Source organism: Kryptolebias marmoratus, linkage group LG12 (genome assembly GCF_001649575.2).
Source record: "Kryptolebias marmoratus isolate JLee-2015 linkage group LG12, ASM164957v2, whole genome shotgun sequence".
In the NCBI taxonomy this organism is placed as follows: Eukaryota; Metazoa; Chordata; class Actinopteri; order Cyprinodontiformes; family Rivulidae; genus Kryptolebias; species Kryptolebias marmoratus.
The window spans coordinates 9,375,505-9,402,212 of NC_051441.1; the positions used below are offsets into that span (position 1 = coordinate 9,375,505).

Consider the following 26,708-nt stretch of genomic DNA (forward strand, 5'->3'; position numbering starts at 1 on the left):
CAATGTTGAGACAAGTGAGGCTTTATTTCAAATTGATTAAATGGCAACGATAAAAAGAAAAATCTGAAATATTATTACAGTGTACTAAAGAAAAATGGCAAAACTAATAGAAAACAAGGACAAAATGCCCGCTATACATTTAAATATGTACAACTTTGATAAATAAGTCAATACTGTCGAGAATGGCGGCTGTTTTGTTTTCTTAATTCTCTGGGAGCAGTGCATTAAAAAGATAAACAAAAAGAAAAAAAGAGGAAAGAAATTAAACATTTTGGGAGCAACATTTATATACAGCAGGAACAGAAGAAACAGAAAAGGAAACCTGTTGATGGACAAGTCGACATATCTGTAAAACTACGCTATAATTTTTAATTTTATTTTTTTAAATGAGTCACTGCTGCAACACGACCGCTCAGACACTCTGCCCTTTATTTCTAGCTAAACACACTGCAGATACAAAAAGAGTAGTTTCACATCAAACATCCTGAGACACTTTTCCAGGCATAGTTTCGGCGCTCCTTTAAAGCCTCAACAACATGTCATACAGTATGGCTTAAACAACCTGAAGCATACAGTATGTTAGAATGATCAAACACGTTAAAGTGGGTCTGGGTTTTCTTTTGTTTTCTTTTCTTTTTCGACAATTAAGATAACTACGAAAACCAAGTGTAAAAAAAAAGGCAGAAAACGAATCAAGTCTATGCTCGACTGGAAACAGAAAAACTCAAATCCCGGTTGCCAACCAGCAGCAATTTGACTAAAGCACCGAGCTCTGTGCAGCAGGTCCATCGTTCTAACATTTAAGTGACTTTGGGGTCATACTGATCTTATTTAAAAACAGAAAAGTGCAGGCAGAAACTAATATGGGCTGAGAAACCCCAAGTAACAAAGACACTCATCTTCTTAATAAGACGTTACTGCTTCAGGTTTCCTCTGCAGGACCCTGCAGCGTCACATTTACAAAACCTCCTCAGTCTGAGCTGAGCGCTTTATTCATTGGATTGTGCTCAAGTTTTTAAGTTTCTGAGCCTTTTTTCAAAAAAAAAAAAAAAATCTCCTGAGTGGCAATTTTTTATTATTATTATTATTATAGAAACAGAAATGTTTTCATTCCTTTTTTTTGTTTACTTTTATAGAAGCACTAACACTCCTGCCCTCAGACCTAAAACAGCCTCTCAGCAGCTTCTGCTACAAAATACTCTTCTTAAAAAGCAAACCAACAAAGTCAACTTAACAGGAATCGACAATAAAAGCTGTAAAAATAGACAAATATTAACAAAACACTTTAAAGCACATCAGAAAAGCTATTTTCTCTTCCTTCAGACAGTGAGGAATATTTTGGTCGGGGTGCCACACTCGGGTCAGACCTGCTGAGTTGAAACGAGTGCAAAGAGGAACTTTAAGTTGGGTATTTGTACAATGTTTATGAAACTTGAAAAGGGGGGAGGAGTGTTTAAAGCCTCTTCTAAAGGGGATTTTTCTTGAGTTAAACAGCAAAATTTCTTTCCTGCCTCAGAGAGAGAGAAGACATGCTGAGGTGTGGAAAAAAAAAACAAAAGGGCGACAATCAGGCAGGAGGTTAGAGGAGGATGTGACCCCGACTTTTATCTAAAGCCCCAGCATGCTTCCTGATTCTTCTGCCCTGCAGAGTCCCAGAATCAGTCTTTGAGGGATCCCTTGAAGAGGTCTGAGGCTGACCTCGACCGTGGCCTCTGCACCGCCACAGACAGCCGGAGGCCCCTGCTCCGTCAAGTGCAACGTTGGAAAAGCTGAGCAGCTCTAGTGCCTCTTAAGGGACGACACCTTCTTCTTCCTGGCTGCTAACATCTCATAAAAAGGGTCTCTGCTAATGGCAGCTCTGTGGAAACAGAAGCAGAGAGAAATGTCAATAAAAACAATGTTGGTAAAATCAGGTGTGAGAAACTGGGGCGTTCGTAAAGTGCTGTAATTCTCAGCGCACTTTGTTCCAAGTGGCTTATAATTTTCATCTTTTTTTATTGGAAAAACTGTAGAGTTATATGTCAATATTTAACCCTCCCACAGCCTTTGGGTCAAAATGACCCAAAGTGGCAGGGGCTTTTCTACCTCTCTCTGTTTTGAGGGCTTCAGGAGGGTAAAATAAAAATACAAAAATAACATTTAGAGGCTCAGTTCTTTGGTTCAACCATACATTTTCCTCTAACAAAAATAAAACAAAGACTAAATCAACTCATTTGATATACTGATATGTTTTTCATTTAAACTTTATGCCAAGATTTTCAAAACCCATGAAGAAGATGGACACTTCAGCAATCAGCATGTACAGAAGGGGAGACTTTATGTAAGCTTAAAGAACGTTTTGAAAGGGAACTAAAAGGAGGAATGCATAAATGTGTGGCACCAGAAGTGTTCAGATCACAGATAAAAAAAAGCCATTAAGTGTGCATGAACCCAGGCTTCAGAATAACAGTTATGCAACTTTTGTTTACAGAGTTTAATTTCCCAGAAGTGAAAATAAAAACCAGATTGATGCAAAGCTACAAAACTGTCACTCTTCCGCAATTATATTGATCCAAACAGTAAATGTAAAAGGTGCTGCAGTAAATCACAGCTTCTAAGGTTACCTAGATCTGGTTACTGGTGCAAGTTTGCAAAAATGTTGCATTTATGAGTCTGGACTCTGAACGGCCCAATTAAAAACCATCGTACATCAGCCGTGCATTTAAGTCATGTACGCTAGACAACAGAAGAAGAATATATTTACTTTATGCTGTTCATCCAGTCCTCTTTTTCCTCAGCGGTGGGAGCAGAGATGCGATAGAAGGTGTGGTTGCCCTCGACAACACGCCCATCAGCCTCAGTTTTGCACGCTTTTATTACCTGGTCCTTGTTCTCAGAAATGTAAAGCTCAAAGCAGTTCTGAAAAATATACGGATAGCAGTCAAAAAATAAAGATTAATTTGATAAAGAGAAAACTAAATAAATAAAACTTATTAAAACTGCTGCTAAACCTACATCTGCACTGATCTATGAGTAATCCCACAATGTGCCAGCAGAGTGAGCTGTACTTACAGGTTTCTTGTCCTCCACCTCCCTGATGCTCAGGTTCTCCAACGGGATGATTCCTCGTGGCTCTTTGTCCTGTAACAGACATAAATATCTAAGTGACTCCAAACGTCCCGTCAGTGAGCATCACTGCGCTGTAACGGAGGAGAAGCTGCACTCACCGTGGTGTACTCAAAGTAGTAAAGACAGTTGTCTGTGAGGATGAACCATCTCCTCTTCCAGGTTTTAACTCGTCCCCCTGCGGGGCAAAACATTTCGCGTCAGGGAGGCTCAACGGGAGGCAGGAAGAAGGAGAGAGGAGCGAGCACCAAAGCACCGGATCGAGCAGCAGACAGGCAGACAGATGTATGGGCAGACAGACAGATGACGGCTCCAAGGGACTCCTGTTAACCACTTCTCACCCAAAGTGCTCCCCATCACCACTTTACAAACATGTTCCCTTCTCTTACTGATTTAAGGACTTCAAACATTACTTTACAAGACTCCATACTGATTTTTCACATTTAGATTCTGACTACTTGGATTTGATATCAGGGTATTTCTTACACAGTGTAGGTGCTCATGTGAATAAAAATTTAAAACTCAACTTTCATATTAGGAAGGGAGTTCTAAATATGAGCTTTAAATGTGGAAAGTAAGGAGTGAGCAGTAGATTATGACACCCACAGGGGGCAGGGTGGTTAACTCTGCTTGCTGATCTGAGGTCGACCTCCTGGCCTCTTTGACACGTGGACTTCCTGTGAGGTGAAACCTGATTACAGAAGCAGCTGGCAGCTAAACTCTGGGAGGATGGGAACAAACTGAGCAGGACCGGGGGGGGGGGCTCTGCTGTGGAAACGTGCGCAGCTTCTCTAACGGCATCTCAGACATGAATATCCTGTTTGTCTAGACTAGAAAATCCCACCACCGATGTTAGTAAAAAGATGCACTGAGAGACCCTTGACCTAACAGGCGAGGCTTTAAAGATGTTTCAGTCCAAACATGAAGAACACACTCCTTTTCATCATATCACAGCTGTGACACTGTATATGACATATCAGAAGGTCAGACACCTCAGTTTAGGCTTAGCATCTACAGACATCAGTGATGACTGACAGATGGAGAGCTGCAGCTCCTCGTCACGCGAAGATTTATTTGCGTGTTGCGACAGAAAAAAAAAAAAACAAACAGACTGACAGATGACAGACGCATATAGCTGACGGCTGAAGACTTGATTGGGCGACTTCAAGGCTGTGATTGGTTGGATGTCAATTTCTGTCACTCATAAAACACAGTTCCCGTGCAACAGTGCCTGGGACGTGGAGGGACATCCCAGCAGATTGTTGCAGGGGTGTGTGGATGGTCCTGGGCTGAAGTGGAGCTGAGAGGAGGGAGTCACCCACACAAGATAGGACTGTGGGAGGAAGGACGACTGGAGGTTAAGACAGGGCAGGTTGTATTAGAGTTTTTAATCTGTTTTTTTTTTTTTATTTTCTGATTGGGTGAAAGATGTTTATGATGTTTGAGTCACACACAATCCTCGGCCCATGCTACTCTCCCACAGTTTAGTCCAATCCAGCCCAGCATCACAACAGGCTGCAGCCACAGTTACTCTTCAAATTCATTTCTAGCGTGAGCTAAGTGGAGCACAGCTCTGCTGATGAAAAGATGCAGTATTCCCTTTTCCATGCAGCCGGAGAGCAAACAACAACTCCCCAATGTTTAGCTGGTTTTTGATCGATTCTAAAAAGTTCTTTGTTGTGCTCGCTGGATGGAAAGAAGGCATAATGCAGCTTCCCAAAAAAAAAAAAAAAAGGAGATCAAAGAGAGTGACCACCAGAGCATACAGAGAACAAAAACGGTGCTCAGTGGAGTGGTCACAAAGCAGCAGCACACTGAGTCAACCCACGAGGTGGCAAATTCACCCGCTGACCGCCCAACAAAGATAAAACAGTGTGGAAAAACCTCCAGCTCAATGACACACAAGAGACAAAACATCTGAAATTCACATGAGTCGATGAAGAGACAAAAAAAAAAAAACAATTCGGAGAAAAACCCTGTTCTGAATGTAATTAAATGAAGAACAGAACGAAAAGCATGGCAGACCACCAAAAGCACCTGAGAGCTGAGAGATGAACTAGCATTGGGGAAGAGCAGGTGTACATACCTCCTGAGGAAAGACAACAGCCAAAATCATGGGAACAAACAAACAAACGAAGAGGAAAAGAAAACATAACAAATCAAATTAAATGATAAGGAATTAGCACCACAGTCCTTTTTTTATCTGCTTCAAGTGAGGCTTTGATGCGCTGCTTTACAGCTCAACATATTATCTGTCCACAAGAGGGAGCTCTGCTCAGTGCAGACATGTGAAAGCTACTGTAAAGCACTACATGAAATATTAACCTCCACCTCGGTCTATTTCTGTTACATCAACTAATCAATTTTCCACCCTGATTATTTTCTTCAATGGTGCCAGTTAGGAATAGTTGGAGGAAGTGTTTCTCATCTCCGTTGGTACAGCTGGTTGTAAAGATTCACAGTGACTTCAAGTTTAAATTTACTAATTCACCCCTTTCACTCTGAATCTGTACAACAGAGAAAAATATGAGAGGAAACAGAACGTTAGGGAATGGAAGTGTTCAGAGATGCGTTTTCCTGTTAAAAGGAGGCTGAAATGATGTGGAACATTTTTAATCCAAACAACTAGCTGATTGGAAAAACGAGTCGGTCGTCAGGGCCAACACACGGCTCGAGTGTCACAAAAGTCTGGGGAAAATTAAAGCAAGGTGAAAATTTAAAAGTTGACAATGTTATAAAGATGCTGTTAAGTGAGGGCTGGGAGTTGGGAGTGTTCACTACACAGTATCTTAAACTTATGCATTTCAAATTAAAATTAAAATTCTAAATATTACAGTATTGCTTACATTCCTAATTTACAAAAAGTCAATATTTTACTGCAAATGAGCACTTTGTGAACACTTTGCATGTCAGTCTCTGAATGGATTGTAAATAATTAAAATGTTTACATGTCTGGTCTTATAAGGCTCCATTCATTATACATTAAAGTAAGTCGAGACATTTTCACGTCTTGAGCCGAGTGTGTGTACACCTATTGAAACACGCTCACACACAGACGCACACTCGCAGCCTAACGACCTCAGGGGAGACATTTATCGGCCTGCAAAATACTCTGAAATACAGACGCAACAGTGTCTTTAATCGAAAGAGTCAAAACAATCAGTACTCTCACTCCAGAGCACGAACACATGAGATGCATCACTCACCCAGTTTCAACAGCCAGCCTTCTCTGTCTGGGTTAAAGAAAGTGTGTGTGAGGTCGTTTCCGTCGTCTTCTGGAATCTTGAACGGTTCGTTCTTGATACTGTCATACAGGTTCTAAATCAAAGAGGAAGTTCAATGTGAATGTTTGAGAAAAGACAGATGCTGAAGACCAGAGGCTGTAGGTGCTGCTCACCCTGAGCAGATCTTCAGGTAAGTCTCCTCCGTCGTTTATGCCTCTGTTCATGGAGATAAATCGCTCCACGCTGGGCTTGTCCTTCACATTTGGGTTGTGGAGACTGGTGTTCAGCATGATGATGGCAAAGGACAGGATGTAACAAGTGTCTGCAACACACAGTCAGACGGATACAAGACGGTGAAAGGCCGCCGTTTACCATAAAGATAGAGTCATTCTATAATGTTGGTTTAAAATAACATTAGCCGAACGTGCTGCACTTTTCAAACTACAGCCAAGGTAAGAAGAGAAACAGATGTGTCTTTGTTAGAGAGCAGAGTGGGCAGACTTCACGTGGGCAGTTAAGAGTGTGTGTGTGTGTGTGTGTGTGTGTGTGTGTGTGTGTGTGTGTGTGTGCACATGAGCTGAAACACGACATGGTAATCACAGGGCTGACACAGCAGCACTTTAGAAGAAAACCACATAAAATATTCACATCCATCTGCATCTATGTTAGGGACTGTCTGTTAGGAGCATTATTTCCCAAACACCAAGTGGACTTTGCATCTGCTAAATACCAATAAATCTCAGTGCAGCATGGAAACCTGCACACTTCAGGGACAACCTTTTAGTCTAACAGTCTAACATAGTTGTTATTCCCTATATTTTAAACTGTTAATTTAATTTAGATGTGTTTCCCAGGTATCCCAACAGACATGGACAATAACAGTGAGCTGGTTGGAAACATCAAACTGTTGTTTTTACAAGTGTCCCCAAATCTTTGACTGGCCCTGTATATTTATTTGCATGTGGAATCTGGTTTCAAAACATTATCAGTGCCAAGTAATTTTCCCTAAATGACAAAGCAGATTTAACTCAAATAAACCACGCAGCATTTTTGGCAGAACTGTGGAACACAATGTCCGTACCTGTGGACTGGAAAACACCGTTGTTGCAATGACAGTAACGCTGAGCAAAGGCCTCCATCATGCGGTCGATCTTCTGGGCTTCTCCGGGCAGACGAAAACTCCAGAGGAACTGTCTGTCAGGGGAGACAACTCTAATCAGCAACAGCCTCACTTCCTTAGAGAAGAAACTACATTTTCTCTGCTCTGGAACAAGACTGAAACTCACAGCTGCATCCTTGCAAAAAAAAAAGGCATGTCTTAAAAATCTACTTAGAATTTACAATAAAACAGAAGAGAAAATGTTGTGAAACTTTCTGTAACTGATGCAAAGAAGATGTCTTACCTCAGGGCCTGAACCAGGTTGAGGTCTGTGAATTCATGAAGCTCCACAAAGGCGTGCAGGACGTTGATATTAAAGTCATCTCTAAAGGAGACGTGAGAAATTTATTACAGCAACGATTTCACCGGGTGAAAGTCATATTCTACCTCTCCATGACAAGATACATTTAAAAAAATATATTAGGGCTTTGATTCATGATGAATTTCAAAGAAAATTGTAAATTTATTACGTGTTCCACTAAGTTCAAGTATAAGTTCCTTTAGCCGAGCTTGAGGAGTGGTGACTGAACTAATCTGAAATGTAGAAGTCAGAGGACCTAAAATAAATGTGTTCGTGGTCATTTCAGTCTTAAGGCAGAGTTAAAAAGACTAAATCTGTGACACAAGTGTTACTCACTACAAATCAAAGCTCCCTGCCCATCCTTACTGATTATCTACTCTAGATCATGAGATCATCCCAACCTTTAAGTCCTTCAGAGTAAATGATCTGTCCTTCGGGATGATTGTTAGTCCCTTCGGAGCTCAGAGTCGTATCCAGTCACCACTTCCAGCGGACAAATGACCACCCAAACCCCTCCCTGCTACGGCCCCTCCTTACAGATCCACAAACAGTTTGAAAGCTTGATAACAATCCAGCAGAGAGCATCCATCACGTCCATTTCCTGGTGTGACCCTACAAAAGACCCATCCTGAGTGTACGGCCGTCTACACTATAGTCCCTGAGCAGTGCGGACTCAACATTAAGCTCAAGATTTCCAGTATTATGTGTTCCCTCCCCAGTGAAATCTTTCTTTGTTTTTCCAATCACGTGCATTCCTGAGCTGTGAGTGTCTTGGTCATGTTGCTTATGAATGAGTATGATAACCAAAAACAGATGGAGGAGAGTGAGTAATGGACATCGTCTTGAGAAGATCATTTAAATGTGGAACCAATAATCAGTGTTTGGGAAAGGATGGGTGTGTGCCCGACGAAGCGGAAACAAAGCAGTAGGAAACTATGCACTGTCCGTTTCAGGCTTTTATCAGTCACGTGGATGGGTGCTGGTAAAACGAATTCAAAGCACTGAGGATGGAGAAACAAAAAACACAAAACATGTCTCCTGACCTCTCTCCGAGGTAATCTCCGATGGCTGTTTTGTTGAGGCCCTCGCCTTTGTAGAGGAACTGAGCAATGTCATCGCTGGTGTGCTTCAGCAAGTCATTCTCGATCAGGAACTGGATACCCTGTGGGGAAGAAAAGAAAGAAAGAAATGAAAACAGGTTTGTTATATCCTACCCATCAGAACATGTCAGAAAACCTGTGTCTCTGAAGAACAACACCAGTAACTTCCGCCAACCTTTTTGGGGTCCATGTTGAACTTTTTGCGGCCCATGGCCACCTTTTTATTCCTCTGCATATTTTTCCTGAAATATCAGAACATCAGTCATTATTAGAGATCTTTGCACAAACATATCCCCTGTGTGTATACACAGTTTATAATACGTGTGTATATACATATAACAGCATGATATTTGTTATAAAAGCAGAAGAGATTACGTGACAAATTGCTAGTATATATGTAATAATGAATAAATGTTGCAAATAATTGTTTTTGTGACTAATCTTTCAGTTGATTTTATGACAGTAAAATGATACAAAGTACTTCAAAATTTAGCTAATAAAATTATTTTAAAAATGTTAGTGTCTTGTTCATTGCCTTCCAGTACAGAGACGGCAGGCTAGCTGAGACAGTTTCCATGTGCAGAAGGTCATTTAAAGACTCATCACTGCCACAGTTTATCGAACCAGAAAGAACTCAATATCTACAATAAAGAAAAACGAGGCACACCAGAGAGTTTCATTTAAATATGTATAAAATGTTGACAAAATGTGCTCCAACAAGTCAATGTTTCAAAAGAGTAACAAATATTACCATTTGAGAAGATGCTACGACTATTTTTTGTCGTTTTGCTACTTATTGGTCGAGTCTCCGTCATCCAACAAGTTGTGTTGGTCTAATCTTGGATGATTTATTCAGTAAATGTATTTTCCAGACATTACATTTTTGGGTTTTGTTTCGTCTTTTTTGCCAGGCGATGGTGACACTGCGATAATAAGGTGTTGATCAAGCGCGATGTTAAAAGGCTGAGATGTATATGGGAATGTCTCATTTCTCAGCCTTTGAATAATTCAGGGTCAAAGTGCACCCCGAGAGTGTGCCATCGCCATGGTTACGCTTTCATTTTTCAGCTGATGACACGTCACCATTTCTTTTCTGGCATTCCTTTGGTTTTTGAGCACCAAAGTCCGGCACAGCTGTGATATTAAACAACTTCTTTTTAATTGTTTTTAACCAAAATGACCACATGACAATCAGATCACAGGAAGGTACTTAATGGGTTTCACATGCAAGTGAAAGACTGCTTCGCAAAATTTTCTGACAGAATCCCTATCCACTTGAGTAGAGCAAATCCAAGCTCTCCCTCTCCCGAGACCATCTATTGTCTGCTTCTACCAGTACACCCACTGCATTATTCAATGAGGACTCCCATCATGGGGGTGTGCCTGATGAAACATTTAAACTGCCTTAAAAGCAAAGCCAATTTAGGGACGTCATTCGGTGTGATGGAAAGCCTGACTTAGCCATCAAACATGAATAATTGACAGCTTCATTTTGCTAACTTAATAGAAGGGAAGCAATGAGCCAACTTAGGCAAAACAGAGAGGGAGACGTGTGAGGGAGGGGGGGGGGGATCAGGTCCCATTTTCTTACTTCTCCTCAGCGGAACCAAGGTTCTCAATCTCACTGGTCACATCTGCTATCTCATCCTTCAGCCGCTGAAAAAGAAAACAAGCATTAGTCTTTAAAGGCTGAGAGTCATCTGTCCACTAAAACCACAGTGAGGCATGGAAGGGTGTGACCAGGACAAAACAACAAGCAAAGTATCTGTAACAAAGAAAACGCTGCATGAAATGAAGCCGAGGGAGTGGTCCAATCACCTGTTTGGCAGCCAGGTAGCCTTTTATGACAGGAATAAACACATTATGGCTAAAAGCTTGACAAAGAGAGCAGAATGGGTTCTTTTTCCAGACAACGCTGGACAGGCAGGTTTCCCCAAACAGACTAAACATTCTGTTTGGATGTGTGCTCTCCTTAACAACCCTCTCAATCTGAATTTCAATGAGCAGAGCACATTAGGAGATAACCTCAATATGAACTGAGTAAGAAAGCATATAAGTGGATTATATTTTTATGCAGCATTTAAGTGAATAATGGCCTCAGAGGCAGATTTAGTCGATTATTTCGGCCAAATGGTGCCAGACTGGCGACGTACTGTAAGGGCACCGAGGGTAGAAGAGCATGAGAAGGTTGACATCGGCTTGATAGAAAGATTGTTGTGTATAAACAGGCTTGGCTACTGTCTATAATGAGTGGGTTTAAATAAATCAAGTTCATATTCAACAAGACACCTCATTCGTACCCTGCAACAGTGTTAGTGTATCATAACTTATGCAAAATACTAACTTACTCAAGACAAACCACAAAGGGAACATCTGTCTTTTCAAGGCCTGTGCAATCACAACACATTCTTTGGATGGTTGCTTCCACAAACAAAAGGCTGTGCTCACACAGAAAAAAAAAGGCTAGGGGTTGGGAGGGGGGGACCTTGACATGCAGGACCAGCAGAGAGGAGGGTGTGGGAGTCACAAAGGAGAAGAGGGGTCAGTGTGCAGACCGACCACTGAAGGGGTGAGGAGGCAGCAGTGGTGGCCGCAGGGGGGAAGGGCAGTGATAGTGTTCCAGACTCATAAAAAAAGAAGAAAAAAAGAGAGAGAGGAGATGGATTGCACCTCCGGAGTCTATCAGGACAAGCAGAAGTCAAGTCAGCCATATTCCCTCCCCCGTGTGAGTCATTTACTTCCTCTTGATGGTTAGTGAGTGACAGGACTAACCTGAATAGCTAACTAGAATCACCATAAACTGTGATCAGCAATCAATAAACCACTCTGATGAAAATTCAGAAGAGCTGATTTGAATCCAGGGTTTTACTTGGAAATGCAGCCATAAAAGACTTGTCAGAATCCATCTACAGTATTTACAGAGACAGTCGTTTGTCAAATTTTTGCACCCATGTTCTATTCAAAACAGCTTTTAAACCACTGAAAACATGTATCTGTAAATAGAGGGTTGTTCAACTAACTTATGACACATAGGAGAGGATAATGAAGTAACAATAAAAGCAAATAACTTTCAGAGGAAGAGAGCATTTATTAGGAAATACTTCACATCCCTCTAGGAGTGTATTATTCAAAAGATTCCTTAGAAAAGAAGCATTACGGCAAACCCTTCCACCAATAAAGCCACATAAAGACATTTTAATGTCTTATTTGCTCAACTTGAATAGTGATAAAACATTTGTGGATCCAAGCAAACAGTGGTCTATTTATTAGCATATAGATTCAAGAGCTGAGGCAACTTTAACCGTTTTCTAAAACTACCAAGGGATTCTTGTTTTAATCCATTTCAAATTAGTGAGACTTTATAGTTAAACATACATTCACAACCCATCTGATTTTATATCCTTTTAGTATTTGTGTATTTTAATGTCTGCATCAGCCTACATGTCCTCTTCCAGTTTTACCTGAATGTCCTCCAACAGCTCCTGTTTTCGCCGACGGATGTTCTCCAGCTCTTGCTTTTCCTCTGGAGTGAGGTCGTCTGGCACTGAGGAGAGATAAGAGAGAAGATGAAAGGTAGCATCTTTAGGCTTATCTATGCACATTCATTTCTAAAGCATATCCCTGAAGGTGCATCAGTGCACCAAAATCTGATTATACTTTCTAATATTCCTTTAAATCAAAAAGGCAAGCGCAGGGCCATGGCAAGAGATGTGAATCTTTGACTTTTTTATAGACGATCGCCAATGCAAAAACATGAAAAACTGGCACACAAATGGCGTCTGAAGTCTGCATCAGCAGGATGGACTCTGAAGATGATAAAACTTCGGAGTGGGTCAATGAAACACTCGAGTCAGCCACGACGCTCAGAGGAGCAGAAACGTGACAGATCTCAAACTGCTGCCAGAGTTTCTGTCACTCACAAAAAATGTGGTTATAATTAGCTTGGCCTGTGCTAAAGAAGCACCTGCACAGAGAGCAGCAAAGAGACATCAGCTGTGTCGGCACACTCAAAATACCAGCGGTCAAAGCATTTTTTTTAAGTTTCATTCACTTTTTCGTTGAACTAAGCAGTTTCTTTTTACCTTTACTCTGTTCTCACTTAAGAAATAGTGTTTAAAAAGCAAACCATCTCACTTCAGCACTGCTTATGTATCTTAAGACAAGGCGAAGATAACACTAAGCTGTAATGAAAGCACATTTACTTCTCATCTGGAACTTTTCGTTTACTGAATAAAATTCTCACTGTGCACACCACACTGCAGAATCCCTATGCTGATGATGCCCCATTCAAATACATGTTCATTAAATTTTCCTAACTATCACTACCATCCATCCTGAGCCCTTCACTGAGCATTTAAAGTTGTAGCATGCTATGTACTAAACTAGTTGCACCACAGTTTTTACCACAAGGGGATCTTTCTGAAACCCCCAGAGGCGATGCATGAGCCGTGACCTCCTGTGACCTCTGCTCTTCTCTTCATTAACACAACGACAGAGTTGAAAGGTCAAATGGGCTGAGCATGAAATCAACTCCATGAAACTCTAGAAACATTTAACAAATTGTAATAGAGTGCTGGGAACTCAGAGCAGAAATCTGCAACATCCAGGACTTAGCTTAGTAAATTCACAACTTTCAGTCCAAAAAAGGAGACATGGAAGACATGTTTAAATGTACACTAAGTCAACACTAGTCCCATGCTGATGTAACATATTTGCAGAGGTAAAATTATAAAACCACAGTGTAGCCACATTAAAAGGGAAATAAATCCATGAAGCAAAAATCCAAACTGACAACTATCCAGAAAATGTTAACTATAGTATGTGGATAGTTACACACAGATAAACATGCTTTCAATCATCAACCAAAATAAAACAAGCACTTCTCTAAATGTAAAACTAAGTGATCATTCTGAACAATTCCCATACAGTGTATTCTTAGAGGCCTGAACACCTTGAGGCAAATACACGTGACATTTACTGGAATGTGTGTTAATCGCTGACAACAGGATAATAGACAATGGAAGCAAAAAAGAAAAAGAGCTCCGAAACAAAGCCATGTTTTCTTCCCGTCTCGTTTCCAGACAGCTGAGGGAGCACAGCAGTCTACTCGAGGCTGACCTTTCACCCATCATACCTTACAGCCTACAACATGGCATGTGAACCAGCAGCATCCATACCAACTGCTTTTAGTATCCATGGAAACCACAATCAGATCAGCTCAAGCCTTCTTGCTACGTGGAGGAATTGACAGGATGATGCTGGGTATACCAAGATATGTACTTGTGCAACGTTTTAAAATTGTTTTCCCATAGAGTGTTTCATATCAGGCAGGGAACGAATGCTTCAGGAAATAAAAGGTGCCAGGACTCAAGAATCCCTCATCGACACGCAGGAAAGCCTGACAGGTTTGAGATTGCGTCGACCTCCTTGCAGATTTTAACTCTCCAGATCTCCTGATCAACTAGATAAGTTCTTGTCACACTGAGTGAATCCAGAGCATGTCTCTGTTCAGCAGGGTACACAAGACTAACAGGGAGGATAAGGTTTAAAAAAAAAAAAAAAAAAAGGACGTCCATTCCTCTTTCTGGAAACATGATGTCAGGTTGGGTGCCAGGCAACACACAAACCACACAGTACAGGACAGCAGAGACCAACACACAACAACCACAGGATCCCTGGCTTCAGGAAGAACCACACGGGAGAAGGACTGACAGAAGAGACGAGCTGCAGAAAGGACTGTAATTTGAAATCTGTGCACAGTCATTTGAAAATGAAACGTGTTCACTCGCCTCATCTGAGAGCACAAACAAGCACTTCATATAAAATCAGAAGAACAGATGCAACATGGCAGCAGGTCTTTCATCTACCCCCCAGGGGCCACCCGACGTCCCCACACATCATCTGACTTCACAGAAGGAAGTAGAATTAGTTCACCAGTCACAGCGGCCCTTAAGGCCTCACCACGGTTTTGTTTGCAAACTGTTGGGACCTTGAAAACATGTGCTCGTAATCACACTATTTTTGGGTCCAGTGAGCCGCAGCATTCAACTCTACAACATTCAAATCATCAGTTTTATACTCCAACCTAATTGGTGGCGATAATGTTCTCTTTTGTGGGGAAAGAGTGAATATTGTTTTCCACAACACAGCAAATGAGGGAAGAGTTCGTTTAATTAAGTAAATGCTAGGAGTGCTGTTGGACTGTCATTTTTGCAAACCTCTGCACTGCCTTGGCCAGAGAAAAGCAAAAGCCAAAGAAATAAAATAAAAATAGACAAGGAGACCCAAGGAAAATAAAGACTGAATGAGCATTTAATTTTGTAAAGTTGATAAAACCGTTTATTCATGCCTTGATGGTATCAATCTTGTAGTTTTCAATACAGATTTCAATAAGAATAAGATCTGATGTGCTCTTAAAACAACAGGCTCTCAAAGAAATTGTTCTGCATCTCCCCAGATATAATATCTCAAGATATTCAAGGAAAAAATAAGATTAAAAACATCTCTCCTAGTTTTTACCCCTTGTAAATGTCCCTTGATCTCATCATTTTGTCACCCTAAAAGTTTGGTTTTGGTTAGAAACTAGATTTCATTAACTAAACACAGAAAGGTATAATCTCAGTTTTATCGTGGCCCTCATTATTTCAGAGTGCTCTTCAATCCAAATTTATGACTCAAACCAGTCAATACTGTTTCCTTTTAAGAATAACGATGCTGCCTTCTTCCGCTTTTCTGCTCTACACATGCTTTAGTGTTTTTAACATTAGTTTACTTAGAGTATTTTTATGCTTTTGAGTTCACTCAAAAAAGGTTCTTTCAAGCCCAAAACATTTTCACCATCCATATGGCCTTCTGCTCCAACTATCTAAAGAGTTCCTAGAAGAGTAAAGCTGTTTTTAGTGAGGGCTAGGTCAACAGGGAGCCTTTGGGGACGAGACATCAAGGAAGACATCAATTATAGCTCCCTCTCCCACAGCGGCAGAACCCACTAATACCCATCCTGATTGCCATCCTAGCGAAGAAGGCAGACATCTCATTTCAACCAGGCTCACTGAAGAATTCTCCTCGGAAAAATGAGGAAATTAGAATGATGTGTGCTCGTAGGATCTCCGAGGCCCCCCTCACTGCAGATGTGACCCAAATTAAGGCACTCCTCTAAGCGCTCAAAGACTACAGGAAAAAATAAAGAAAATCAGCTTTTAACTACCGTACACAATTTCTTGCCTAGGTTTCCACCAGAAGTGCATTTTTAAAATGTTCTCAACGAGTGGTTGAAGGGACAACAATAAGCGCAACAGATGAGTTCTTATATGTACACCTACTGTTGTAATGAGGATGTAGGGAGAGTTTACACTTAAAACACGAAGGCTGAATGGTTCCCAGCAGCTGATGGAGACATCAGTGAATAGATTTACACTGCAACACTCTGCTGACGGAGGGAATATGCAAAGAGATCCACATTTCTGCAGCCAGACACTAGTTTGCCTGCACTCCGGGTACATTTAGATGTGCACTCTGTGATATAAGCAAATGAAAGCCATGGATAAAAAAATAATCACTCAGTCTCTCATGTCATTTGTTTCTGTACTGGGTGTTTTATTTCACATCTTTGAAGCTGAACAAACAGCATCTGGCTTTTTGATAAGCCTCCTCATAATCTTCCTCTTGTGTATTATTTGTCCGCGATTACTTCTTCCCCTTTTAAGCTGACCTTTCCACCTAAAATATAACTAAGAGGAACTTCAGCTGCTCGTCATCCTCCACTGGTTCTTCTCCCACTTCTTCCTAAGGCCTTTGATGCATTAACACAGAGAACTCCTACATGACTTAAGTCACCCTAAGGCTCCAGTCAATCGACCCGTTGCCAAAACCAATAACTGCCCCAAAGGTAACAAGGAGCAGTCTACTTCATGATAAGACTTAATGAATTCAGCACAAAACACAAACCATCAATAAAGCTTGCTGAGACTGGCAAAGACACATACATCACATAAAGGTCTTTCAAATTTTCTGCTTTTTCCAGCTTTTGGCTGATTTAAACAAAAAAAGTAATTAAATATGACTAAATCATTTGGTGAGCTCCCATCTGAGCCTGAAGCTCATTATTAAAACTAATCCCAAGGGCATTCCCCCTAATATTTTTGAAAACACACACAAACAGAGACCTTGAGCTTTTAACCCACGTGGTTCATAACAAAGAGGAGTGAATACTATAAAGGAATTCCAGTCTTTGCTGTGGTCGACCAAATGAACTTGTTCATCTGTGACCTCCCAGTCCGCAGCACCGGGAACAGAAAAAACAGAACCAGGCTGACAGGGGGAAAAGCGGCCATGAATCAAAACTCCAAGAAACATCCAGTCTGACCTGGCCTGTGGGTAGGCGAAGGTGACAGGGGACTGGAGGAGGAGGATGAATGGAGAAGGAGCTCTGTGTTGAGGCAGGGGGGCGTGGGACAGCGAGTGGCAGGAGAACACAGAGACAGTGGGATGATCAGCTCTCCCTTTGTGTCTACAAGTAGCAACATTCCTCTACAAGGTCCAAACACAGGGTTTTAAGGCTTAGGAAGCTTTGTTTTACTTCTTTATGCTGAACTTATATCCATGCGGCATTCTGATGATGGATATATCTCAATATGATTTCTATACACACAGGCTTTATCACTGAATCAGCACTTCCTGCTTGCAAATATGATCCTCAAGACTCAAACACATCTAACCATCCCCCTGCTTCAAACAGACATGACATCCCCACTGACAGCACCCTGCTGCCCAGTTCTTGACCCGCTGCTTTAGTACTCAATCATCTCAAGTGTCAGACACAGAAGGACCATTCACCAGCCTTTTCAACCATGCAACATGGCAGGCTGGAGAATGACAGGACATGCCTGCAGAGAAGTCAAACCACTCGCGGTTCATATGATTCCTGTCTAAGCGGTCGTTATATAGCATGCATCATCTCCAGCTTGATTTATTTAGTAGAGTCCTGAAGCACAACAGAAAGACAGTCAGTAAATGAAATTTGACAAGTCCCAAAGACAAGTTTGGAGAGTAAAATAAGCTCCGTTAATCAGATGAACACATTTCATTTCAAACCTGAGTGAGAAGTTCTCCAGTTTCACCTGCCAGCTTTTCCTTTTTTTCCCCACTCCTCCTGATGTCTGAGAGTTGGATCCTACTGCTCAAAGTGAGCACACCAAACGTCCACGTCAAGCGGCAGGACAGGAGAAGCCGGCTCGTCCATAGAGACACTGTTGGGTTCTCTCAGCTATCAGCTCCCGATCTGCTCACAGCACGCTGACACTGACACAGTCCGTTTGGAAAGGAGCCTTCCTCACTACCTCACTCCCTCCTCTTCATCTCCACACACCCTGTCACTACCCTTAACATGAAGGCTCCACCCAGTGGTCATTTCTTTCTCTGCTTCGTCTCTCACAAAAAGTAAAAACTGGGGTAATTGTACATAGCAAGACATATCAATGTCATCATAACTTTCTGTTTCTGCCAAAGAATAAAATGTGATCAGCTGAGGCTAGAAATGGGATACATTTTTAGACTTTGTTATTAATCTTTGCGTTACAGCTTATGAATTTATGATAAAATTGGTAATAATTCCCATTTTTAAAGCCGTAATGAATGGATTACAAGCATATACTTTAGCGTTTCATATATAATTAGGAATATAATTACCCATAACAAACAAAATAAAGCACAACATATCAAAAATGGTTATTTACAACACAAAATAGATCAACAAACAAATAAAAAACCCTAAACAAATAATTTCTACTTTTTAGGATTCTTCCTGTTGGCTCCCACAGACACGGTGAGTAAGCCAAAAGTTGTAGCGTGAGCTGCTATTAGTCACTAATTCATGGAAGGCCTTCACTTTCCTGACCAGTCATATGACCAGTCACACTCACACCATCACTTCCAGATGATAAGTTTAACAGCAGAGGCTGTCCTGGAGACATCTGGGTGTTTTTAAAAAGGACAACTGCATGAGTGTTATCCTAATTGGAATGGTGTTTCTTGGAGACGTTACGCAGCGTTCTCGATAGTGTTCATTTTTACAGCGCGAGTGTGTTGTTTGCTCTGGGAGTGCCTGCAGCACGGAGCAGACGCAGATGCTTGCCTCATGTCTGTGTGCTGACGGATGAGTCAACGCGGAGCTCTGTGGTGTGCCGGCTCCACTTCACCGCCCCTCAGCGACAGAGCTTCCTCTGTCTGGTGTCAGTATGGGATCCAGGTGTCAGGAATTACGAGAAGCTCTGACTTTAGGTGATGTTATTCCATGGGATTAATTATCTAAAAAAATAGTATCAGTCCACAAAAAAAGCTGTGCCGCTTCCAGGACAAAGAAACACCTCAAATACATGAGAATATCAAAAAAACAATCCATGAGACAGTTAAGTTACATTCAACTAGACATGTTGCCAATAAAAATATATTTTAAAAACTACAGTTTAACATCAAGCATGTCTGATTTTTTTTTGCCTAGTAAGCCTCAAAACTAAAGTTGAAACATCAGGAGGTGAAAGTAAGTAAATATAGATAAAGCCCTCATTTAGAGCACTGTGGTTTCCAGGGCTGACAGCTTCTGATCTCTTTAAAATGAAAAAATGTCAAGCTGTGACCCGTCGTTCAGCCCAACAACATCTACAGTCACTTGAATGCAACCTGATCATCAGTAAGGCCTTGTGAAGAAAAAAAAAAAAACAGACAGTTTTTGCCTTAATTGCCTCTAATGAGCATGATAACGAGCATTAATAACTACAAACTTTACTTTCCCAACAGATTAATTGGGATAATAATTTTTAGCTCTTTGGAAGACAAGGTTAAACAAAGGTTTTTAACTATTTTGAGTCAGAGTCACATATCTAATGGAATTAGCCTGCTCACACAGAACAAACCAGGTCACTCCTCAAGCATCGCAACCGAACGCAGTTCAGTCGGTCTGCTGGTCGAGCTGCTGCTCAGGAATGTCAGGACCAGAGGAAGTGAGTGGGTGGGAATGTATAGGAATGCCCGTCGCCACACAGCTTCAGCCTAAAGCTAACAGAGCGAGCTCAGCAGCCTAAACGTCAAACAATGGATCCAACAGCACAAAGAATCAGCTTTTCTTTAATAATCCGCTTTATGTTTAATTAGCTTTAACTGTTTTGATGGGCAGATGTAGAGCCGGTCCTGTTTTCCCTCAAAAGCGGAAGTGCTGCTTCTACCCAAAATCCATGTCTTTGTCCTCGGATAGAGTCAGCCTCGATTCTTATCGGGGATGTCCCATTGTCAACATCCTCTCCTGACATTTTAACACACACACACCCTGAAATACATGATGGGAAAGCTGGAGGCCACGGTAATCTGTGTCTGAAGTTGTAATGAGTATGCAGCTTCACTTTGACACTTTTTGTTTTTTAAACACGCTTTTCGAAATGTTCACCCACGCACAAACCGTGGGATGTAATTTCCTGTCGAGTGTTTTGTCAGACTCTCGGCTTCCTGTTTGTGAGCCGTTCAGCTCCATGAGTGGAGGAGTTCAAAACTTTAAGATAGGAACAGCATTCCTCACTTCCATCTGTCAACTTTCTCACCGTACGAGTGTCGAACGGTCAGGACGAAGAAGGGAGCCACCCAGCTCAGCATGCCGGGCTGAAGGGTTTAACTTGGAACCAAAATTTGCATGATACCAAATGTTTTCAATACATTCCTTTATTATAGAAAAGGAACATTTCAGTTGCATGAAAACTGTCCCTATGTACCAGGCATGACTTATACAACAAATAACAGATCTTATTAATGTAAACAAATCTGCATTAAGAGCAAGCAAAGTGTAGATTTCTAGCTTCTCGCGCTGCTGAACGCTATAAGCAGGGGATAGTTGAAGCTAAGCAAAACCTGAACTAAACAGCTGTTTGAAAAATCAGAACACTCCTTACAAACGCGTGACGTTTCTGCCCCGCTGCCATTTTACATCTCCAGGCCCCAGCAGCGAGAACAATAACAAGAGTTCGGTTTAACAGGAAGTAAGGGGCTCGAAGCGTGTCTCCACCTGTCTCAGACAAACCTGAAGCTCGCACGTATCGGCGCTCTGAGAAGGAGACTAAAAAAAACAGAGTCATTTGAATTCACCTAAACACTAAAGTTGGTGCTTTTGTGTAATGCAGTTCTTTAGAGACTAGCGCAAAGATCAAATAAATGTAATAAAGTTTAAAACACAGCAGGGAAAAATCTCTTATTCTGATAAATTAAGCTTCTAAATGTACGCTGGAATCAAGTTTTGACTTGACTCAGTTACACGGTTTGTGCTGAGAGATTTCATGATTCATAGTGTGAAATAGTAAGTATCAGTCATAGTCAGGGCATAGTTTAACTACTAAAACACTACGTGTGTTTGTTTCTTTAATAGGAATTGAAAAAAACATAAAAAAATAATTACAGAAAGTTTTCTTTATTTACAAATACTGGAGAAAAAAGGGAGTAAATACTCTGTAAAAACTGTGACGTTAGTTGTCTTTCGTGTAAAAGTTGCTCTGTCCTTTAAAGGGTCAATGACACAGTTTAAACAATGCCATGCAACTTAAAATGAGATTTTTTTTTTAAAAATGAGGATGTTGTGAAAAAACAAGAAAACTGGAACTATTAATCAGCAGGTTTTTTGGTCTCAACTACGCAAATCAGGCTACTAGATAATGGGAACAAGCCTTGGTTCTTCGCAAGTTTAAGCAAGGTTTTACTGTCAAATTCGTAAACACGTCTACGTTTCACCATAAAAAACAACATGGCGCAAGAGAGCAGCTGAACCCTGCATGAGGTTTTGTTCTCCTGCCTCTCCCTTTGTGATGCTGCCCTGAAAATGCCAGCAATGCAGTCAAACCATGTACGGCTTCGGCAGCCAAACGTGAAGCTTACTACGACTACTACGCCTCGCTGCTCTGGGTGCCAAATCCATTTCCCCATTATATCTATAACTGCACAGAGTGAGTGATGACCTGAGTGGGGAAAGGAGGGCTGCGGCCGATGCAACATGGATGCAGAAATGAGATTACGGGGAGATGATGAAGATTATCAAACTACCGGGGCATTAGTGCCAGCCAGGGTGGACCGAACCACCGGGCCCATTAGAGCTTTCAGCGCCGTTCATTAGAGAACCATTAGTGACAACTACTTTAACTTCCCAGACCACCCACTTTTTAAGTGGCAGAGACAAATGGGCTCAAACGGACTCCTCTTCCTTCTGCTTTTGCTGTAAGTAAAAAAAAAACAAGACAGCCGGGACCTTAGAGGAAAAGAGCTGCAAAATACAGCAAAACAACCAAATAAACAAACTAAAAAAGAGACAGCTTACAGGAGGATTAGTCAGACTTCTACTGTTATCCAACATGATTAACAGTGACGTAAGTCAGGGGTGTTAATTAATGCTGCCAGGGGGAGGAAGATGAAGGAATCAGGCTCAGAAACAAAGGCCTTCTGTTTAACACTCACAAGGACCTACAAGCCAACATGTAATCCAGCTAAAATATCAGTTGTTTGAATGTGATTCAAGGGGTTATAAAGGCATCATGTTTTTAAACAAGAAGAAGGCTATTCAAAATAGACCTGCATGTGTGCTGACAGGCAGGACAAAATGTCTGTCGCACCTGTTGCTCTGTATTCAGTGAAAACTGACACCTGGGTTCAGACTGGTGACCCATCCTGAGAAACGAGCGTCAAGAGACAAAAACAAAATAAAACAAAACAATGCACCAGCAGAGATACAAACTTCAGTTCTTAAGGTGTATTGTTAGAAAGCTTATGAGGATACAAAACTCTAATATTTAACCTGGATAACAACTGCATTCAGGCATCAGGGATGAATTAGATCATAAACAAGTCGCGTTGTAAACAGCACACACTGGGTCTCTGAGATTAACAAACCTCGACAAGAACACACACACACACACACACACACACACACACACACACACACACACACACACACACACTTGTTGTGTTTTAACAACAAGCCGTGCCGCTTCGGAGACATTTCTGGCCAAGTTAAAAAATGCCTCTCCTTGACAAAATGTTACTCACCTACTCCTTCTTCCGATTTCAACACCATGTTGCTGCCTGTGTGTCGCAGGTCCCCCACTCCTCGGCCGCAAAGAAAACTTTCTCGAGGTTTCCAAGAAGCAAAACTTAAAGCGACGCCGAGATGTTGTTGTTTTCTTTTAGCCTTTAAATATTTAATCGAAGTTAAATCAACCTAATGTACAAAGTCAGGGCTCCCTCGGTAAGCGAAGACGGTTTCAGCCGACAGCTAAAGGGAGTGGTTTGAAGGTAGTAGATGGACTTTAAGCAGCCTCTCTTCCTGAGTGAAAGCGGCGACTGCACTGTCAGGCAAACGGAAATCAATCTCCTTCCGGTTGTGCCTTTCACAATAAAACAGATACTTAGAAAACAAACTAACCATAAAAATTTTGACGGTAAAAAAATAATAATAACATGACTGCTAAAATTGGCATTAAATCATTTTGTTTAAATTACCAATGACTTTCAGTACTGCAAAAGTCTTGAGTTGTGCTTCATTTCTTTATGTTTCTTCATTTTTTTTACAGACCAAAAACATGCATGTTAGATTAATTGGTAACTCTAAATTGTCCCTTGGTGTGAGTGAGAGAGTGAATGTTTGTTTGTCTCTATGTGTCCCTGTGATGGACTTGCGACCTGTCCAGGGTGACAGACACCAGCTCCCTGTGACCCAGAAAGGATAAGCGAGTAAACAAAATGGATGGATGGATGGATGGATGGATGGATGGATGGATGGATGGATGGATGGATGGATGGATGGATGGATGGATGACCCTTACAGATTACAAATATCTGTTGTTTTTCTTCATATTATCTTTACAGATAATGTAAAGATAAGATATTGCAGGTTACACAAACAAAGCATCACATTGCAGCTTCTAACATGCAGACGTGCAAATGGCATAACTGAATCCACCTTCAAGTCTGAGGCCATGATTTTGTTTGAGAAAATGTATGATTGGGTTACATGGGCTCCTTAGTCAGGAATAGAAAGACATATTGCATTTGGTCTTTCTGGAGAAGAGGATGAAGCTTTTCATTTTCCAGCTGAAGTATGTGCCAACCCTCTAATATGGTCATGAGAAAGATAATGCGATTATATCCACTGATAGCTGAAATACGGCTTCGCTGCATGAAAAAAGGAGGTTGCTGAGGTGGTCACTAAACAGTCGAGTGGATGTTAGGGGGATGGGGAGTGGTTTGGTGGAAACGGAGGGGGGACTGATCACCCGTCTTTGTTACCAGAATTCCTCAGTTTTGTGAACATGCCATCATCCTTTCCTTCCCCTGGTAACAGAGAGATTTCAATTCTTGGGTTTTGTCTCGTTAACCATATTAGTGAAGTCTATCTGACTGGTTTTTCTTTGGCATGAAACTGAATCAGGACTGTTTAGTCTGTCCACCATGTCCACCGTGGTACTACAACGGGACCAGACTTTGATAAGACGAACAGATAGTTTTCTTGAGGTCCCTCCTGAATGGTTTCACCTTGGATTTGTATTACTTTCTATAACCTGTTGGACGTTTTAAACCAAACATACCATTTGGTAAGGACCCAGGAACCCTGGATGAAACCTGGTCTAAGGCTGCGACAGAAAGTGAAGTTCTGATGAAAGTAAAATAAATCCCAAAGCAACGTAGGGCATGTTTAATCTGAGTTAGGCTGTCGGGACTAAAGCACGCCGGTTATTCTGTTTCAAGTAATAAAGACAAAAAGTAAAGCCAAAATTTTCATTTGATAAAATCGACTCTTAATTTGAAGGCGACGATACCACATATCCGGTTAAAGTCATTATTGAGTTTCGGTGAAATGTAAGACAGGAATGTCAGCAAACTGTTGTTAACGTGACCGTGCTGCCACCGTCTCTGTCACGCACACACCCATACCCACACCCACGCACACGCACGCGCGCACACACTGTGCTGCTGATCTCGCTCACTTTCTTGATTCACCACATCCTGAAAGAAGACGTGTGTGTGTGTGCGCGCGCGTGTGTAGACTTTTACAAAAGTAAACTGTTTTTGAGAAAATAGCAACGAAATCTGTGCAGAAAACAAATAAGACTGAAAAACAAAACTTTGTAGCACCTGTTGAGTCAGGATCTGTTGTAGCTTGAGTCCACATGTTTGGACGCTTATTATAAATCATTCTGACGTCATCAGTCCTCCTTTTTGTCATGCCAGGTGTTTTTTTATTATTATTATTGCTTTTACTATTAATTACCATATAAACAAACATGAAATCTGAAGTGTCAGATCACGTGGCTGTAGCGTTGAGGCTGTTTCAGTCAAATCTGACCAACATGATTTATCCCTAATGCAGTTTTAAAGCTATAAATAAAAGCCTGAATTTGATGCTTCATGGCAGTCATCAGCTCTGATTCACATTCTATAAAAAGGTGGTTTTGTTTAATACCTGCACCACAATTCTATGACGGAGCGGTGAGGGCTGAGCTTGCTGCTGCTTGCACCAGGAGGAATGCAGCCGCACAGCCAGATGTGAGGCCAGATAGAGGGAGAAACGCTCTCTTCCTTGTTTTGATTATCCTCTTCCCAACGTTACACAGAGGCACTGACCTGATGTAATTTAATTGTGCCGGAATCAAAGCCCACACCTCTTTTGAAAACGATATGAAGCTCTGTCTTGATTTAAGGGGCCTCATCTTCACGCTGTGGCCCCTGTATGCCTCGGTTGTGTGAAGGAAAACTGCACAATGAACAATGCAGCCTGTGTGAAATGAGCTCCGTTCACACAAAGTTCCAGTTCTTTGCTGTCAGTTCATCTACTGCCCCGAAGCGGGTCCTGTTCAGATGCGCTTGGGAACCCGAAACAAATGAAACCGGAGAGCTGTTTGCCCTTTAAATGAGGAGATCAGGAGCTGATTACCGACACACAAAGTTTACTGTTGTCTGCGCTGACCTGATCCTGCAGTAAATGTGACATTAACTTAGCATTTATGCACACATCAGATGAAAGTCATTTTGCATTTTTAGGAGCAAAGACGTTTCGTTTTACGTGCTTTTAGTTAAAACGCTCTGAAGCTGTTCCTCGGGAGGATTTACTCACACATATCCTTTTAGAGTTGCGAAGGTTTTGATTACACTTACGCTTCACTTTTAAATGAAAATAACAGGAACTTCTTTGATTTCATGGAAACACTGAACAATACAGCAAATGCTAAAACCGAAGCAGAAAATGTGCACTGATATTATGCAAGGAAATCCAAACTTATTGTAAAATAGTGCCATATGAGTGCTGCATCAAGAAAAAGCTGACAAACTTCCAGTTTTAACTAACTGATAAAATGTCAGCATTAGAATACACCATGTTACTTTATCCCCAGTGACAATATGTGACTAAATACATTTACCAAAATGACGTTCAGAAAGTAATAGATTTTATTTTAATTTAACTAAAATATCTAAGTATGTTTTGTTGGGTCTACAAAAGATTAAACTTTGATAGAGAGTAAAATTTGACTCTCAACAAAGAGGACATACTTAATAAAAAAAATTTAAGAATACAATGTTTTCATGGCTTCTCAACCATGTTTGCGTATGTGATTTAAATTAACTAATCCTTAGAAATGATTGTAAATATTCTCTCTCTCTCTCTCATCCTGTGGGGAAAAGTCCCAACAGTGACCCCTGCTGATCATCTGTGATAACTACAGGTGAATATGCAATTATGGGGGGAAAACATGCATGAAAATGTCACTTTAACTATCTGGACTAACATTAGGAGTATTGCATGT

At 41.2% G+C, this 26,708-nt stretch overlaps 1 protein-coding gene across 2 annotated transcripts in view; it reads right to left on the bottom strand.

The window, feature by feature from the left end:
- cyth1a (cytohesin 1a) overlaps positions 1-26,708 on the bottom strand; it is a 29,527-nt gene continuing 2,819 nt past the window's right edge. The window contains exons 1-13 of one of the 2 annotated variants that reach the window (XM_017425413.3): positions 22,957-23,242; positions 12,351-12,433; positions 10,481-10,545; positions 9,065-9,131; positions 8,833-8,951; positions 7,733-7,813; positions 7,411-7,523; positions 6,503-6,651; positions 6,311-6,423; positions 3,207-3,285; positions 3,052-3,120; positions 2,744-2,898; positions 1-1,858 (exon numbers count right to left, since the gene is read on the bottom strand). In XM_017425413.3, the coding sequence (XP_017280902.1) occupies positions 1,780-1,858; positions 2,744-2,898; positions 3,052-3,120; positions 3,207-3,285; positions 6,311-6,423; positions 6,503-6,651; positions 7,411-7,523; positions 7,733-7,813; positions 8,833-8,951; positions 9,065-9,131; positions 10,481-10,545; positions 12,351-12,433; positions 22,957-22,984 (1,200 nt within the window). In that variant the 5' untranslated portion in view covers positions 22,985-23,242 and the 3' untranslated portion in view covers positions 1-1,779. Of the gene's footprint in view, positions 1,859-2,743; positions 2,899-3,051; positions 3,121-3,206; positions 3,286-6,310; positions 6,424-6,502; positions 6,652-7,410; positions 7,524-7,732; positions 7,814-8,832; positions 8,952-9,064; positions 9,132-10,480; positions 10,546-12,350; positions 12,434-22,956; positions 23,243-26,708 lie in introns of those variants that run through there. The other variant, XM_017425412.3, reaches the window with a different exon arrangement.